Raw genomic sequence first — 13,281 nt, 5'->3', positions numbered from 1 at the left:
GGAGTATTGCGTCCAGTTTTGGGCCCCACACTACAAGAAGGATGTGGATAAATTGGAGAGAGTCCAGCGGAGGGGAACAAAAATGGTCAGGGGGCTGAGGCACACAACTTACGAGGAGAGGCTGAGGGAACTGAGGATGTTTAGTCTGCGGAAGAGAAGAATGAGGGGGGATTTGATAGCTGCTTTGAACTACCTGAGAGGTGGTTCTAAAGAGGATGGTTCTAGACTATTCTCAGTGGTAGCAGATGACAGAACAAGTAGTAATGGTCTCAAGTTGCAGTGGGGGAGGTTTAGGTTGGATATTAGGAAACACTATTTCACTAGGAGGGTGGTGACGCACTGGAATGGGTTCCCTAGGGAGGTGGTGGAATCTCCTTCCTTTGAGGTTTTTAAGGTCCGGCTTGACAAAGCCCTGGCTGGGATGATTTAGTTGAGGATTGGTCCTGCTTTGAGCAGGGGGTTGGACTAGATGACCTCCTGAGGTCCCTTCCAACCCTGATATTCTATGATTCTATGAAACCTGCTAACACCTGCCTCTCCCCCTAGTCTGGATTCAGCCTGGTGATGAACCATCCAGCCTGTGTCAACGAGATCACCTTGAGTCTGAACAACAAAAACCCCAGGTATGCTCCCCGCCCCTCTTCCTCATGCTGTGGGTCCCTGCTGCGCCAGGTGCTGTACAAACACAGAACAAAAAGCCAGGCCCTGCCCCAGAGAGTTGACAGACTAAGTAAGAAACAAGAGACGGCAGCTGCAGACAGAGATGGGGGAGCACAAGGAAGCAGCGAGGTAGGGCTGGTCAGCGGTGGCCTGGCTGTGGCATGGTGGCAAAGGAGGGATTTAAGGAGGGTCAGGAGGCAGCTTTGCTGATGTTTTGGGGAGCTCCCCCAAGCGTGCAGGGCAGCACGGGACACGTCATTTGAGAGGTTAACATATGGGCAATGGAGGCTGGCAGGGGGCTGACGGACCTGGGAGTGAACTAGAGACCATAGGGAGGGGGCACAGGCTGTGCGGGGGCTTGTGAGTGAAGACAAGCACCTTGTGGCTGATGCCATAGAGAAGGGGCAGCCCCCAGAGGGAGTCAGACCCTGTGTTCTCCCTGTAGGACCAAAGCCCTCGTCCTGGAGCTGCTGGCCGCCGTGTGCCTGGTCCGAGGAGGGCACGACATCATCCTTGCTGCCTTTGACAACTTCAAAGAGGTGGGTCCCCCAGCGACTGGGTCAGAGCCGGTGGGGCCCAGGAGCCGGCTGGCCCTGAGGATCTCAGAGCCCCTGCTGGAGAGGATGGGGGCAATGGGGGTGGGGCCTGGCCTAGGGGTGGGAGCCAGGAACTCCTGCCTCCTAGTCCCAGTTCTGACAGCAGCTCTCAGTGTAGCTCTGATAAATCCCTGCCCTTCCCCAGGCCTCAGTTTCCCCATCTGGTACCCAGCTGCCTGCTGGGGGCTGAGCTGGGCCAGGTCTGAGGAGAGGAGACGCGCCAGGTACTAAGGAACGTGGCAGCCACAGGAATTTACGCTCCGTGACTGAGCAGCCTGGTTCTGGTCCCTCGGTGCCGCCTTGCTGTGTCTGCGTGTCAGGAGCTGGGGGAGCCCTGCTCGGTCACCTCCCGCCCCGCCTCTTGCGCAGGGCTGCACCCCACGGCCCTCCTCTAGGGCTCTGGCCAGTCAGATAGGTAACCTGGTCGCTGCTGTGGGGGGGCCGAGCTACGTCTCCCCTCCAGTCCGAGGACCACGTTGTGCCCTCGGCGTAAGGACGTGGGTGCTGCGCGTGGCCGGCCCGCCCTGTGCCAGAACTGAGCAGAGCATCGGGTTGGGCCCAGGTGGGGTCTCTCTGAGGGACAGGTCTCTGGCTGGGGAGAGCATCATGGAGCACGTCTCTCTCTGAGGAGCCCCTGCCTCACACCTTGTGGGCCGGGTCCATGAGGGGCTCTCCTTGGCACTGACGCAGGGCTGGAGCGGCGGGACCCTCTCCCCTCTGCAATCCCCCATTCCTTCACAGCCCCGCTCCCTGGAGCCTGTCCTCCGTCCCCGGAATACACAGACATTTCCCCGAGCCCAGCGGCCATCTGCACGCCAGCCAGCCCCTCACCAGCTCGGTGTGTTTTGGCTCACGCTTCCCTCCATCCCCTCCCCTCCCCTCCGCAGCATGCCCTGGCTGGCAGGGCTGGCGTGTCTCTGCAGACAGAGCAGGGGGCCAGGACCCCATGCTCTAGCCAGGATGGGCAGAGGCAGGGCATGTCTCTGCTGCCAGTGCTGGGGCAAGAACCAACCCTCCTGCCATTGCTGCCTCCTGGGAGCCCCCAGCACTGGCTCCGGCTTGTCTGCAGGTGGGGGTGTTCAGAATGGGGTCAGAACGTGACCTCTGCCCTCCGTGGCTCCCTGCCCAGGGCTGACAGCTGGCATGCGGGTGTGTCGCAGGGTGTCGGATGGACGCCGTACCGAAGGTTTCCCGTCTCTTCCTCTCTGCGCCAGCCCTTAGTGGTAGCAAGGAACAATCCGGCGCCCTTCCCTAGCCCCTTCTGCCAACGATCTCAAGGTGTTTTCCAGACGCTGATGTATTGACCCTTGTAAATCCTATGGAGGGAGGTCACAGTTACCCACCATGGTACATATGGGGAAACTGAGGCACAGAGTGGGGAAAGGACTCACCCAAGGCTCCATGGTGAGTTAGTGGCAGAGGCAGGAATGGACCTCAGGTCTCCTAATCCTCGACCCTGGCTCTGACCATAGGGCGTTGCCTGGAAAGCGGTATCTCTGCCCATGACCAGTCTTGCCCTGCCCCCATACAGCCAGGAAGGGGAAGTCTTTTAGAAGTTCCTAGGAGAGCTAGGAGCACAGTCCCATTGGCTATCAATGGGAGTCATACTCCTAACTCCCTTAAACATTTCTGAAAATCTCCCCCAAATGACCTTGGAGCCAGCCTACAATCCTTCCGTCCCACTCACATTTAGCCGCCCCCCCACCTGCCGTCCCTGGGGAACAGCCTGCCCGTTCTGGGCTCCTGAAACCATCCCTCTTGCTGTTGGGGTTTGTAAAATCCCCTCACCTCTGACCCCTTGGTGTCGCGGCTCTGAAGGAAGGGTCTGACGTCCCTTTGCAACGGCCCCACGGCCCGTGCCCCCGGAGAGGGGGATGCCCAGCTCCTCTGCCAGGCACTCAGAGCGGGTTCTGCGCTGCCAGCCGTGAAGTTCTTGCAGGCGTGGCTAGTGCCCGGGTGCTGCCAGCGTCTCCCGTTGGGCTCCCTCAGGGAGGTTCTGGTGCAGCACAGGATGGGACGGGGGCACTTCACGCAGTGGTGGAGATTTGCCTCTCGGGGGAAGGCCAAGCACTGGGGAAAGCTCCCTCATCTCCCCGCCCAGAGAGCTCGGGGCACTGAGGGAAGGGCTCCTGAGTGTGGTGCTGCTAATGATGGCAAGCGATGGGCAGAGGCTGTGCCAGAGTCCTGGGTACCCTGCATGAAGTCTGCCAGTGTCCCCATGTCCTGCCTGGCAGCCCCACGCTGCCCCAGTCTAGCCCTGTCCCCAGCCTAGCCCTGCCACCCAGCATAGCGCTGTCAGTGTCCCTCTGTCCTGCCCAGCAGCCCCCGGGGCCGTGTGTCACGGCATCCCCGGGCGATACTCGGGAACTGCTCCCTACGAAGCCAGGCAGGACTCTGGGGAGTGTCCTCTCTGTGAGCAGCCTGTCTGCAGGACACACAGCTCACCCGGCTTCCACCTTCCTGGGTCTGACCTCAGAGCATTTAGCCTCCTCTGCCCCTCCGTGCGCTTCCCACAGCGAGTCCGTCCAGGCGGGCTCCCGGGGAAGCCAGAGGGTCCTGAACCCCAACTTCGTAGTCAGACGTGACTCTCAGCCAGCCAGTAAAACAGAAGGTTTATTAGATGACAGAAACATGGTCTAAACCAGAGCTTGTCAGTGCAGAGAACAGGACCCCTCAGTTGGGTCCATTTTGGGGGGCAGTGAGCCAGACAACCACGTCCGCCCTTCACTCCATGTCTCCAACCAGCCCCAAACTGAAACTCTCTCCAGCCCCTCCTCCTCTGGGCTTTGTCCCTTTCCGGGCCAGGAGGTCACCTGATTCCTTTGTTCTCCAACCCTTTAGCTCTCACCTTGCAGGGGGGAAGGGCCCAGGCCATCAGTTGCCAGGAAACAGGGTGTCGGCCATTCTCTGTGTCCAGACCCCTGCACACACCTGCCCTCTAGGGCTCTGCAATGATCATACAACCTTACCCCACCCCCTAGATACTTAAGAACTGCATAGGGGAAACTGAGGCACCCCCACAATATTCAGAGGAAACATTAAGAACAGTCCCACTTCGTCACACCGTGTCCTGCTGTTGCCCTTTGCTGCTCCCCCTTCTCCCCTGGTGGAACAGAACCAATGTGCCGAGGGCCCCTGCGTGGTGGCTGTTCCACGCTGGCAGCGTGCGAAGTGCTGGCCGCATTCGGTCAGCGATACAATGCTCGGGCAGGGCTGCTGGTGCCTGGCAATGAGCTGCCCCAGCTGTCGCTCTGTTACTGCTGTAACCCTACAAGGGGGCTCCAACAAAGGGGCCGATTGGGTGACATGGGCTGCAGGCTGGATTGAATTCCCGGGTGCAGCAGCAGGGAGCTGGGCTGAGGCTAGCGGGAGGCGAGCGGGAGACGGGAACCCAGGCTGACAGCTGAACGATGAATGGAGGGCAGAGGACCTGGTCTCTTGTGCTGGTGATGGGCCAGTGAGCCGGAGCATGGCCTGCAGTCATGGGGGCCGGACACGGGGGGCTCTGTTGGCTCCGTGACTCGGGTTACAGTTCACTAGCATGTCTGTTTCAGCAGCTACCCGTGCTGTCTCTCTCCTATCCCTGCATCCCAGCCATGGCTGTGCTTGGAGCCAGGACGGCTGGGTTCTATTCCTGGCTCTGCTGCTAGCATGCTGGGTGACCATGGGCCAGACCATTCCAGCTCCATGCCTCTGTTTCCCCATCTGTATAATGGGAATAATGAAACTAACCCACCTCAAAGGGGGCGTGAGGCTCCAGTGCCGAGCCTCGGCTGGAAGGTGCTATCCGAGGGGAATCGGTATTAATTAATGTATTGAGTGAGTTCTCCAAGCCCCTGCTGGCACTGCACGATGGGCCATGGAGGGCTCACAGCCCCATGGCAGAGCCCCCACCCTGCAAGGAACAGTAGAGAAATGAGAGCCAGGGAGCAGCTGGAGGAATTTAATTGTCCACAACCCCCCAATTCCCTCCCCTCGTTGGTTGGCTCTGGCCCAGGTCCTGTGGCCCGGGCACTGCCCCTGCACTGCACAGGGGTAGGATGGCGCAGGCATCGCTAACTGGAGAAGTCCTGCCCAGAACAAGGCCGTCTCTCTGAGGGCCAGACCTTGCCCATGTCCTCATGCCCTGACGTTGGGCAAAGGACCTAGCGCTGGAGCTGGACCCAAATGCCCTGACCATCACAGGGCCCTGTTCTGAGCTGCAGCGTCCCTCCTGGTAGGGAAGGAGCCTGGGCAGGGCCATGGTGAACCAAGGAGGCTGCTGGACTCAGACGCACCCTCCGGTTCTCTCTGGCTCTAGCTCCCAGCCCACCTCTCCTCGTATCCCTATCCTGGGTCTTCCCAGGGCCTGGCCCAGCCTCTACCAGGCTCACAGAAAGGGCTGCCCGCTGCACTGCATTGGCCTGACCCTTCCCAGGAGTCGCTGCACTGGACTGAACATTTATGCCTCCGTGGTTTCCATCCCTCTGCAGCTGGGATTCCAGCAATCGCCATGTGGCCGCCTGCTGGTGTGCCCTGGCCATGTCCACGTACAAGAGTCCCTCTCCTGCTCTGGGTCGCTGTCATTATGAGTCCCATGGGGCAGCAAGGCATTGGCTTTATTGAGCCATCTGGTCAGCTGATGGATGCCAGTTAGTGGCAGATCGATGCCAGTTTTTGGAGTTTCATCCTGGGCCGAGTTGTTATCGAGGATTTGTACTGCAGCAGCACCTGGCAGCCTGGTCACAGACCAGGGCCCCATGTGCGGGGCGCTGCATGGTCTCTTACCTTGGGGGGCTTTGACCTACTAGAGTAATGTGGCAGGGAGGAGGAGCTGGAGATCCCCTGGGAAATCTACCCCCCTTTCTCCCCCAGCTGCCTTTGGCTTCATTTCTAGGAGTGCACAAAAATCTCAGTCCCACAAGCCTTGGAACAGAAGACGGGCTGCAGGGGTTTTACGCCGAGGGCTCAGAGCTGGAACAGGCTGTGGTGAGGGGTGGGGTTACGCTGGGGCGAGCTCAGCGAAGCAGGGTGTCTGCTCTGGCACACTCATTCGTGCACCTACACTCGCAGACCCGTGCACTGCCCAGGCTCACACGTGTTCTGGGCACTGCAAAGCTTTTGGACTGTGGCTGGCTGCAGGGCAGACACCGTACTGCTCTCTAGGGCAGCAGGATGGCACCGTCTGGGCCCGGCTCCCTCGCTGGGTGGCTTCTCTGCTTGGCAGGGAGCAGCAGCAGCCCGTGGCACAGAACCCGCCTGCGCTGAGCGGTCTCTGCTCCTGCCCACAGGTCTGCGGAGAGAAGAATCGCTTTGAGAAGCTGATGGAGTATTTCCGAAATGAGGACAGTAACATTGACTTCATGGTGAGCATTGGGGGAGGAGAGTGACGGGGGGGGGAGGGCAGCCCCGTCGCCTGCCCCATCCCCCAGACCATCCATAACATGCTGCTGCTGCCTGAGTGTTCAGGGCTTGTGTGATGTGAAGACTTGGCTGGTTTTTCCATCTGCTTAGTGCAGGAAAGAGCTGTTTGCAGCACCCCTTCCTTCCGCCTGTCACCATAGGTGGGCATGCCCCCCTGCCCCTGGGATGGATCCAGGGCTCCGCACACAGCCTTCAGCCCTCTGTTAAACCGTACATGCGCGGCGCTGAGGAAAGAACCTGTAACCTCACTCCCAGGCCTCTGCCACCTGAACTACGGGTGAATCCCATTTGGGGTCAGTAGTAATAGGGCTTTTAGCGTACACAGGCATCAGACCACTAGAGGGCAGTAGTTGATATATTGCAAGTCTGGAGGGTCTCTCGGAGCGAGCAGGGGTGCCATTAGCCAAATGCCATTAGCCCCTCTGACTGGGTCTTCGAGGCTTGATTTTCCCTGTGTCCAGCAGCTGTGTTGGTTCTGGGCTTGCCTCCTCTCCTCCCACTAAGCGTGCCTGTGTTAAGGGTCCAGCTGGGTGACACTTCTTTGGCAAATAGTAAATCCACCATAAAATTTTTCGGGCACTGAATTTGGGCTGAACACAGTGAATAGTTTCAGCCACAAAAAACCCTGAAAGCAAAAAAGATTATTTAGCCAATGTCTAAACAAACTGGGTTGACGCTTTTGTTTCATAGAATCATAGAATCATAGAATATCAGGGTTGGAAGGGACCTCAGGAGGTCATCTAGTCCAACCCCCTGCTCAAAGCAGGACCAATCCCCAATTTTTGCCCCAGATCCCTAAATGGCCCCCTCAAGCATTGAACTCACAACCCTGGATTTAGCAGGCCAATGCTTAAACCCCTGAGCTATGCCTCCCCCCAAGTCGGCGTTCCGAACGTTGCATTCAGTGCAAATGACATTGTTGTGGTGGTGGATTTTGTTTCATTGAGAGGAAAAAACGAAAAAAATCCCACTTCGGTTTGAAAGAAAATGAGTTATTTATTTATTTATTTATTTAGGGTTTAGCCACCAAACAAAAACGATCAATGATTTCTTCTGCTCTGATTAAGGGAGACCGTGTTCTGGAGTGGGTGGCAGGACGCTGGGGTTCTCTTCTCTGCTGCTGACTTGCTTGACCTTGGGCCTCCTCTCTGCTAATTCCTTAAAGCACTCCGCGGCCACGCTAGGGCACTAGCTCTGGGAGACGCCATCTCATGCGTGCTGGAACTGTTCACGCTGGCTTATGTGCCTAGCACGAGACCCTCGAGCGGCAAGGTCACAAGATTGGGAGGCCAGGCAGCTGCTTCTGGTGCTGGTCACTGATGGCTATAGTGTCCCTGCTTGTGTCTCACTACCCCCCGCCCGCCGCTTGCCCTGGTGGAAGGAGAGGCTCTGGTGCTAACCCTGGGGCTCCCCGGCAGGTGGCCTGCATGCAGTTTATCAACATCGTGGTGCACTCGGTGGAGAACATGAACTTCCGCGTCTTCCTGCAGTACGAGTTCACTCACCTGGGGCTGGATGAGTATCTGGAGGTGAGGCTGCTCTGACCCCCTGAGTTCTGAGGGAGGAGAGAGGAGGCTGGTCTGTATGCCCCCATCACTGGAGGTGTTAGCCACTGTCCTCTCAAGGAGGGACATCCTCTGTCTACAGCCATCTCCTTTAATGGGCCTCGTCCGCACGCACCACGTGTGACACACCAGCCTGGGCTATTGGCCACGCAGCCTGGAAATGCTGGGAAAGAGAAGGGCTGGGCTAGGACTGGGCTCCTCCGGCTCCCTCTTCCCCAGAGCCACATTCCAGACCAGTTGTGTTGGCTGGAGGAGCAGGGTGTTTCTGGAGGCTGCGCGGAGACCCCAGAAGAGGAGGTGTGTGTGGATGTGCATTCAGCTGAGAACGTTAGACTCAGGACGCCTGGGCCTGGGCCTGGCTTTGAATGGGGACCCTTGCTGTCTTGTGACAGAGGCTGCGTTACACGGAGAGCGACAAGCTGCAGGTGCAGATCCAGGCGTACCTGGATAACATCTTCGACGTGGGTGCCCTGCTGGAGGACACAGAGACCAAGAATGCCGTGCTGGAGCACATGGAGGACCTCCAGGAGCAAGTGGGGCATGTAAGGGCCCTGGGGCACCAGCCAGGGCAGGCAGGGAGCGAGGAGCCGTTCCTGCAAAGGGCGGCTGCAGGAGCCCATCTGCGTATGGGCAGGAAAACGCTGCCGTGTGCTCAGCGTCTCTGTGACCTGAGAGCGGGGAGGGATTCCAGGGCTGCTCCTCCAGGCCCCTAGTACCGCCCAGCTCCGGGACAGGAGGGCTGGTTGCTTTGGTCCCCGCTGTTCCTGTTTTCGTCCAATGGGAGTTGCTAGGGAACAAGGCCTCCATGCCGCCTGTGGCTCTATCGGACCAGGAGCTTTGACCCTGGCAGCGAGTGCCCTGGCACGCTGCCTAGCCCAGGGGCTTCCCACGTCCTGGGCTTGCGGTCCCAGGAGTTCTCCCAGCCCCTGGCAGCTGGAGGGGGGGCGCTGGGACCTTTCTCTTGGGCAGGGGGCTCCCAGCGTGGTCTCCTGGCATCGGGGCTGTCTGACCTGCAGTTCCCCTCCTCCCTCGGGATGCTGGGAGCCTGTGCCCAGGCCCACCCCTCGTGGGGGACTGGCTGAGCGTTGGCTCCTCTTGCAGCTCACAGAGAAGCTCCAAGATGTGGAGAACGAGTCAATGGCCAAGATCGCGGAGCTGGAGAAACAGCTGAGCCAGACGCGCCGTGAAGCAGAGACGCTGCGGGTGAGACCAGCGGGGAGGGGAGGGCGGGGCACCTCGGCTGGGGCAGGGTGAGGCCAAGTGGGGAGGTGCAGGGGGGCAGTGAGAGAGGTGTCGGGCGGGGTGGGGGCAGGGAGACGGGCAGCGTGGGGGGCGTTCCAGTGGGGAGATGTTCCCGCACTGAGATCTCGCAATGGTGGGGGGGTGATGCTGCTGTCAGCCTTCCCGAGTGGCTCCTCTCCCAGGGCGGCGAGGCTGGGACGGGGGCCCTCCTGCTGTCGGTGGGCTCCTGGCACCCAGCTGCCAGTGCCGGAGATGGGGCGGGGGGGGCATGGTGGTGCCTCTCTCTGTTCGTGGATGATCCCCCCACCCCCGCTGGATCTCTCGGGCGGGCTGGTCCCTGCTGGCTGCTACGCGAGGCAGAGGGGATCGGGTCCCTCCGCCTGTGAGGGGGGACGGCACTGATGCCCGCGGTGCTGTGTGTGTCCGCTCAGGAGCGGCTCAACGACTCCAGCGGCCAAGCCCGGCCCCCCCCGCAGCAGCGGCCGGCAGACGCCCGGCCCTCGGCCTTGGAGCAGAAGCTGGAGGAGCTGGAGGAGAAGGGGTTAGTCCGGATCCTGCGTGGGCCAGAGGGAGCCGTTGCCATCGAGATTGTCCCTGTTGTCATGGAAACCACAGCAGTCCCCACGGTTCCTATAGAAGCTGCCGCCTCTACCAGCACAGGTACCGTCAGTGGGCAGCGTAGCTGGGGGGCTGCAGGGGTTAAGAGGACCCCTGCATTGGGAGTGAGGCTCTGGGTTACCGTGGCCCACCCCTGGGCTCCTCCCCTCCGGCCTGTCCCGGCTGGGGCTGCAAGCCCCGGAGCCCCCAGGGTGGCTCTTCGCCGGCAGGGAGCTGGATCTCCACATGCTGGTGCTGGCCCCGCTGCCCACCGGCTGCCTGTGTTCGCCCCATGGTGCACACGGGCCGCTGCCTGGGATCGGGGCCCCCAGGCCAGGGGCTGCACGGATCTGTTCAGATACGCTCTCTGGCTACACCTCCCAGCTGAGGATCTGAAAGCATTTTGCAGGGGAGGGTCAGCATCGTACACCAATGGTACAAATGGGGAAACTGAGGCACAGAGAGGGGGCTGTGACTTGCCAGAGGTCACCCAGCAGGTCAGTGGCTGGGGACAGACGCCTCGGCGTCTTGCTGAGCCTAGTCTCTCCCTTGCTGGCAGGGTGGATGGGTGACATTTCTCTTACTTATTTTGCAGATTTCCCATCTCCTTCCATTTGCTCCCCACTGCCGCCCCCTGCTGCTGCCCAGACGATTCCTCCGCCTCCATCTCCCCCATCACTGCCCCACACCGATGACGCAGGCTCTGTCAACCTGCCTTCTCAGCAGCAAGCCCCACCTTCTGCACCCCCTCCGCCTGCCCCGCCCCTTCCTGGGGTCGAAATCCCACCACCTCCTCCCCTCTCAGTGGAGGGTGGCCCGGCACCTCCCCCCCCGCCCCCCCCACCCCTGGGAATGCCAGCTGGAGAGGTCAGTGGCCCGAGCACAGCAGCCAGTTCAGGTGAGTCCAGTTTCCGGGATATGATGGTGTCCATGGAGTGTGCAGGGTGAGAGCCAGAGCACAGCGCTGGGCAGAGGGGCCGGGGATGCCCTAGGAAGACGGGTCCCCTGGTTATCCACCGATTAGGCATAGCATCATTCACACCATAAATAGGGTGACCAGATGTCCCCATTTTATAGGGACAGTCCCAATATTTGGGGCTTTTTTTTATATGGGCTCCTATTACCCCCCTCCCCCATCCCGATTTTTCGCACTTGCTATCTGGTCACCCTAATCACAAAAGGGATGGTCAGTCCCCCTGGTCCAGACAGCCCTCACCCCTGCTGAGTCAGCCAGGGGAATGGGTTTGGATGTGTTGTGGAGACTGATCACATGCATCACTTCACACCAAACAGCCTTCAGCTGAAAATGACCTGGGGCCGATCTGTCCCCCTGACCTAGCAGTGAAACCCCCCTGCCAGCCTGTATCAGACCATCGATCCGTCTAACTCAGTATCGCACCTGTGGCCATTCCAGCTCGGGTCCTGGCCGCTTAGCCTGGTCCCTGGCCTTCTGCCAAATGGATCAGAACATCGGTCCATCTGCTGCCTTGCCTCCAGCGGCAAAGCCGTGCGCCAGGGAAAGGAGATTGCCCACAATGCCCCTGGCCAGCTGGGCCGTGCTCTGTTGGAGGCGTGGAAACCCTTGTGCAAGCTTTGTGAGGGTGCTGGAGGAGCTGTGAGGTCCTGGCTGTCCTGGCACCACAGGTTGGTTCTGTGGGCGCTCATGCCAAGCTTTCCAGCCCACTCCTCTCCCTCCTTCTCCCTGCTAGCCGTCAAGATCAAGAAGCCAATTCAAACCAAGTTCAGAATGCCCATCTTCAACTGGGTGGCTCTGAAACCCACCCAGATCAACGGGACCGTCTTCAACGAGCTCAACGACGAGAAGGTCCTGCAGGTGAGGCTGCCTTGTCCCGGGCGGATAGGCTGGGGGGCGGAGCAGGCTCTGAGCTGTGCTGACCGAGGCATTTCTGCGTGGAGACTGCCCGAGGGGCCTGTAGGCCGGACTGGCAGCCTGGTGTCGCGAGACTCCGCGTGGGCTCCTGAGCCCGGGAGCACCCAGCCCTGGCACAGCCCAGCCCAGGGAGGTGAGATGGGGCAGCAGCGTGCGGGAAGCAGAGGGAAGAGCCTCCTGCCTGCCAGCCTGCTGGGAAAGTGGCTGGAGGAGGCTCTTCAGCACCCTGGAGAGGGGCTCTAGTGCTGGGACAGTTTCATGGACATCACCAGTATGAAGCCGGCCCAGCCCTAGAGGAACGGGCTCCCCCTCTCTCCCCTGCACACCCCCCCACATTGTGCTGGTGCTCCCCCTCCCTCTCTGCATCTCTGTCCTGCTTCATTCTGCCTCTCCGCTCCCCTCCCCACAGGAACTGGACATGAATGACTTTGAGGAGCAGTTCAAGACGAAGGCTCAGGGCCCCAGCTTAGACATCAGCACCCTGAAGGTGAAGGCTGTTCAAAAGGCCCCTAGCAAGGTGACGCTGATCGAGTCCAACCGAGCCAAGAACCTGGCCATCACGCTCCGCAAGGGCGGCCTCAGCATCGACAGCATCTGCAAGGCCATCGAGACGTGAGTGCCCTGCCCCACCTGTGCAAAGCACAGGCCCGAGCCCAGGCTGGCTGCAGCCGGAGGCAGGAGACAGGGGAGCGAGCAAGGAGCATAGGGCTTGGACACAGCCTGGCTGGAGGGTCTAGAGCAGGGCTGGGCAAACTTTTTGGCTTGAGGGCCACATTGGGTTTCCAAAATCGTATGGAGGGCTGGTTAGGGGAGGCTGTGTTTCCCCAAACAGCCAGGGGTGGCCCGGCCCCCGCCTCCTATCCGACCCCCCTGCTTCTCTTCCCCTGATAGCTCCCCCGGGACTCCTGCCCCATCCAACCCCCTTGTTCCCTGTCTCCTGATGGCCCCCCGGGACTCCTGCCCCATCCAACCCCCTTGTTCCCTGTTAGCCCCCCCAGGACTCCTGCCCCATCCACCACCCCCTGCTCCCTGTCCCTTGACCACCCCTGGGCCCCCCCCCGACTGCCTTCTGCCACCCCAACCAACCCCCCTTCTCATTCCTGACTGCCCCCCTGGGACCCCTGCCCCCATCCAACCCCCCTGTTCCCCACCCTCTGACTGCCCTGACCCCTATCCACACCCCCACCCCCTGACCACCACCCTGAACTCCCCTGCCCTCTATCCAACCCCCACAGCTCCCTGCACCCTTACATGCAGCACAGAGCACTGGTCAGGCTGCGGCTCTGCAACTGTGCTGCTCAGCAGCCCAGAGCATTGTGCCCACGGC

At 60.5% G+C, this 13,281-nt stretch overlaps 1 protein-coding gene across 9 annotated transcripts in view; it reads left to right on the top strand.

The window, feature by feature from the left end:
- The window catches only part of FMNL1 (formin like 1), a 72,115-nt gene that overhangs the window by 42,213 nt on the left and 16,621 nt on the right, over positions 1–13,281 (top strand). For all 9 annotated transcript variants that reach the window (XM_078850698.1, XM_078850696.1, XM_078850692.1 and 6 more), the window contains 10 exons: positions 547–623; positions 1,106–1,199; positions 6,527–6,601; positions 8,078–8,188; positions 8,617–8,766; positions 9,326–9,427; positions 9,898–10,126; positions 10,659–10,961; positions 11,773–11,897; positions 12,364–12,566. In XM_078850698.1, the coding sequence (XP_078706824.1) occupies positions 547–623; positions 1,106–1,199; positions 6,527–6,601; positions 8,078–8,188; positions 8,617–8,766; positions 9,326–9,427; positions 9,898–10,126; positions 10,659–10,961; positions 11,773–11,897; positions 12,364–12,566 (1,469 nt within the window). The remainder of the gene's footprint in view (positions 1–546; positions 624–1,105; positions 1,200–6,526; positions 6,602–8,077; positions 8,189–8,616; positions 8,767–9,325; positions 9,428–9,897; positions 10,127–10,658; positions 10,962–11,772; positions 11,898–12,363; positions 12,567–13,281) is intronic.

This window comes from Lepidochelys kempii, chromosome 27, assembly GCF_965140285.1.
Source record: "Lepidochelys kempii isolate rLepKem1 chromosome 27, rLepKem1.hap1, whole genome shotgun sequence".
Classification (NCBI taxonomy): Eukaryota; Metazoa; Chordata; order Testudines; family Cheloniidae; genus Lepidochelys; species Lepidochelys kempii.
The sequence above is the reverse complement of the archived record's forward strand: the minus strand, read 5'-3'. Positions and strand labels throughout refer to the sequence as shown.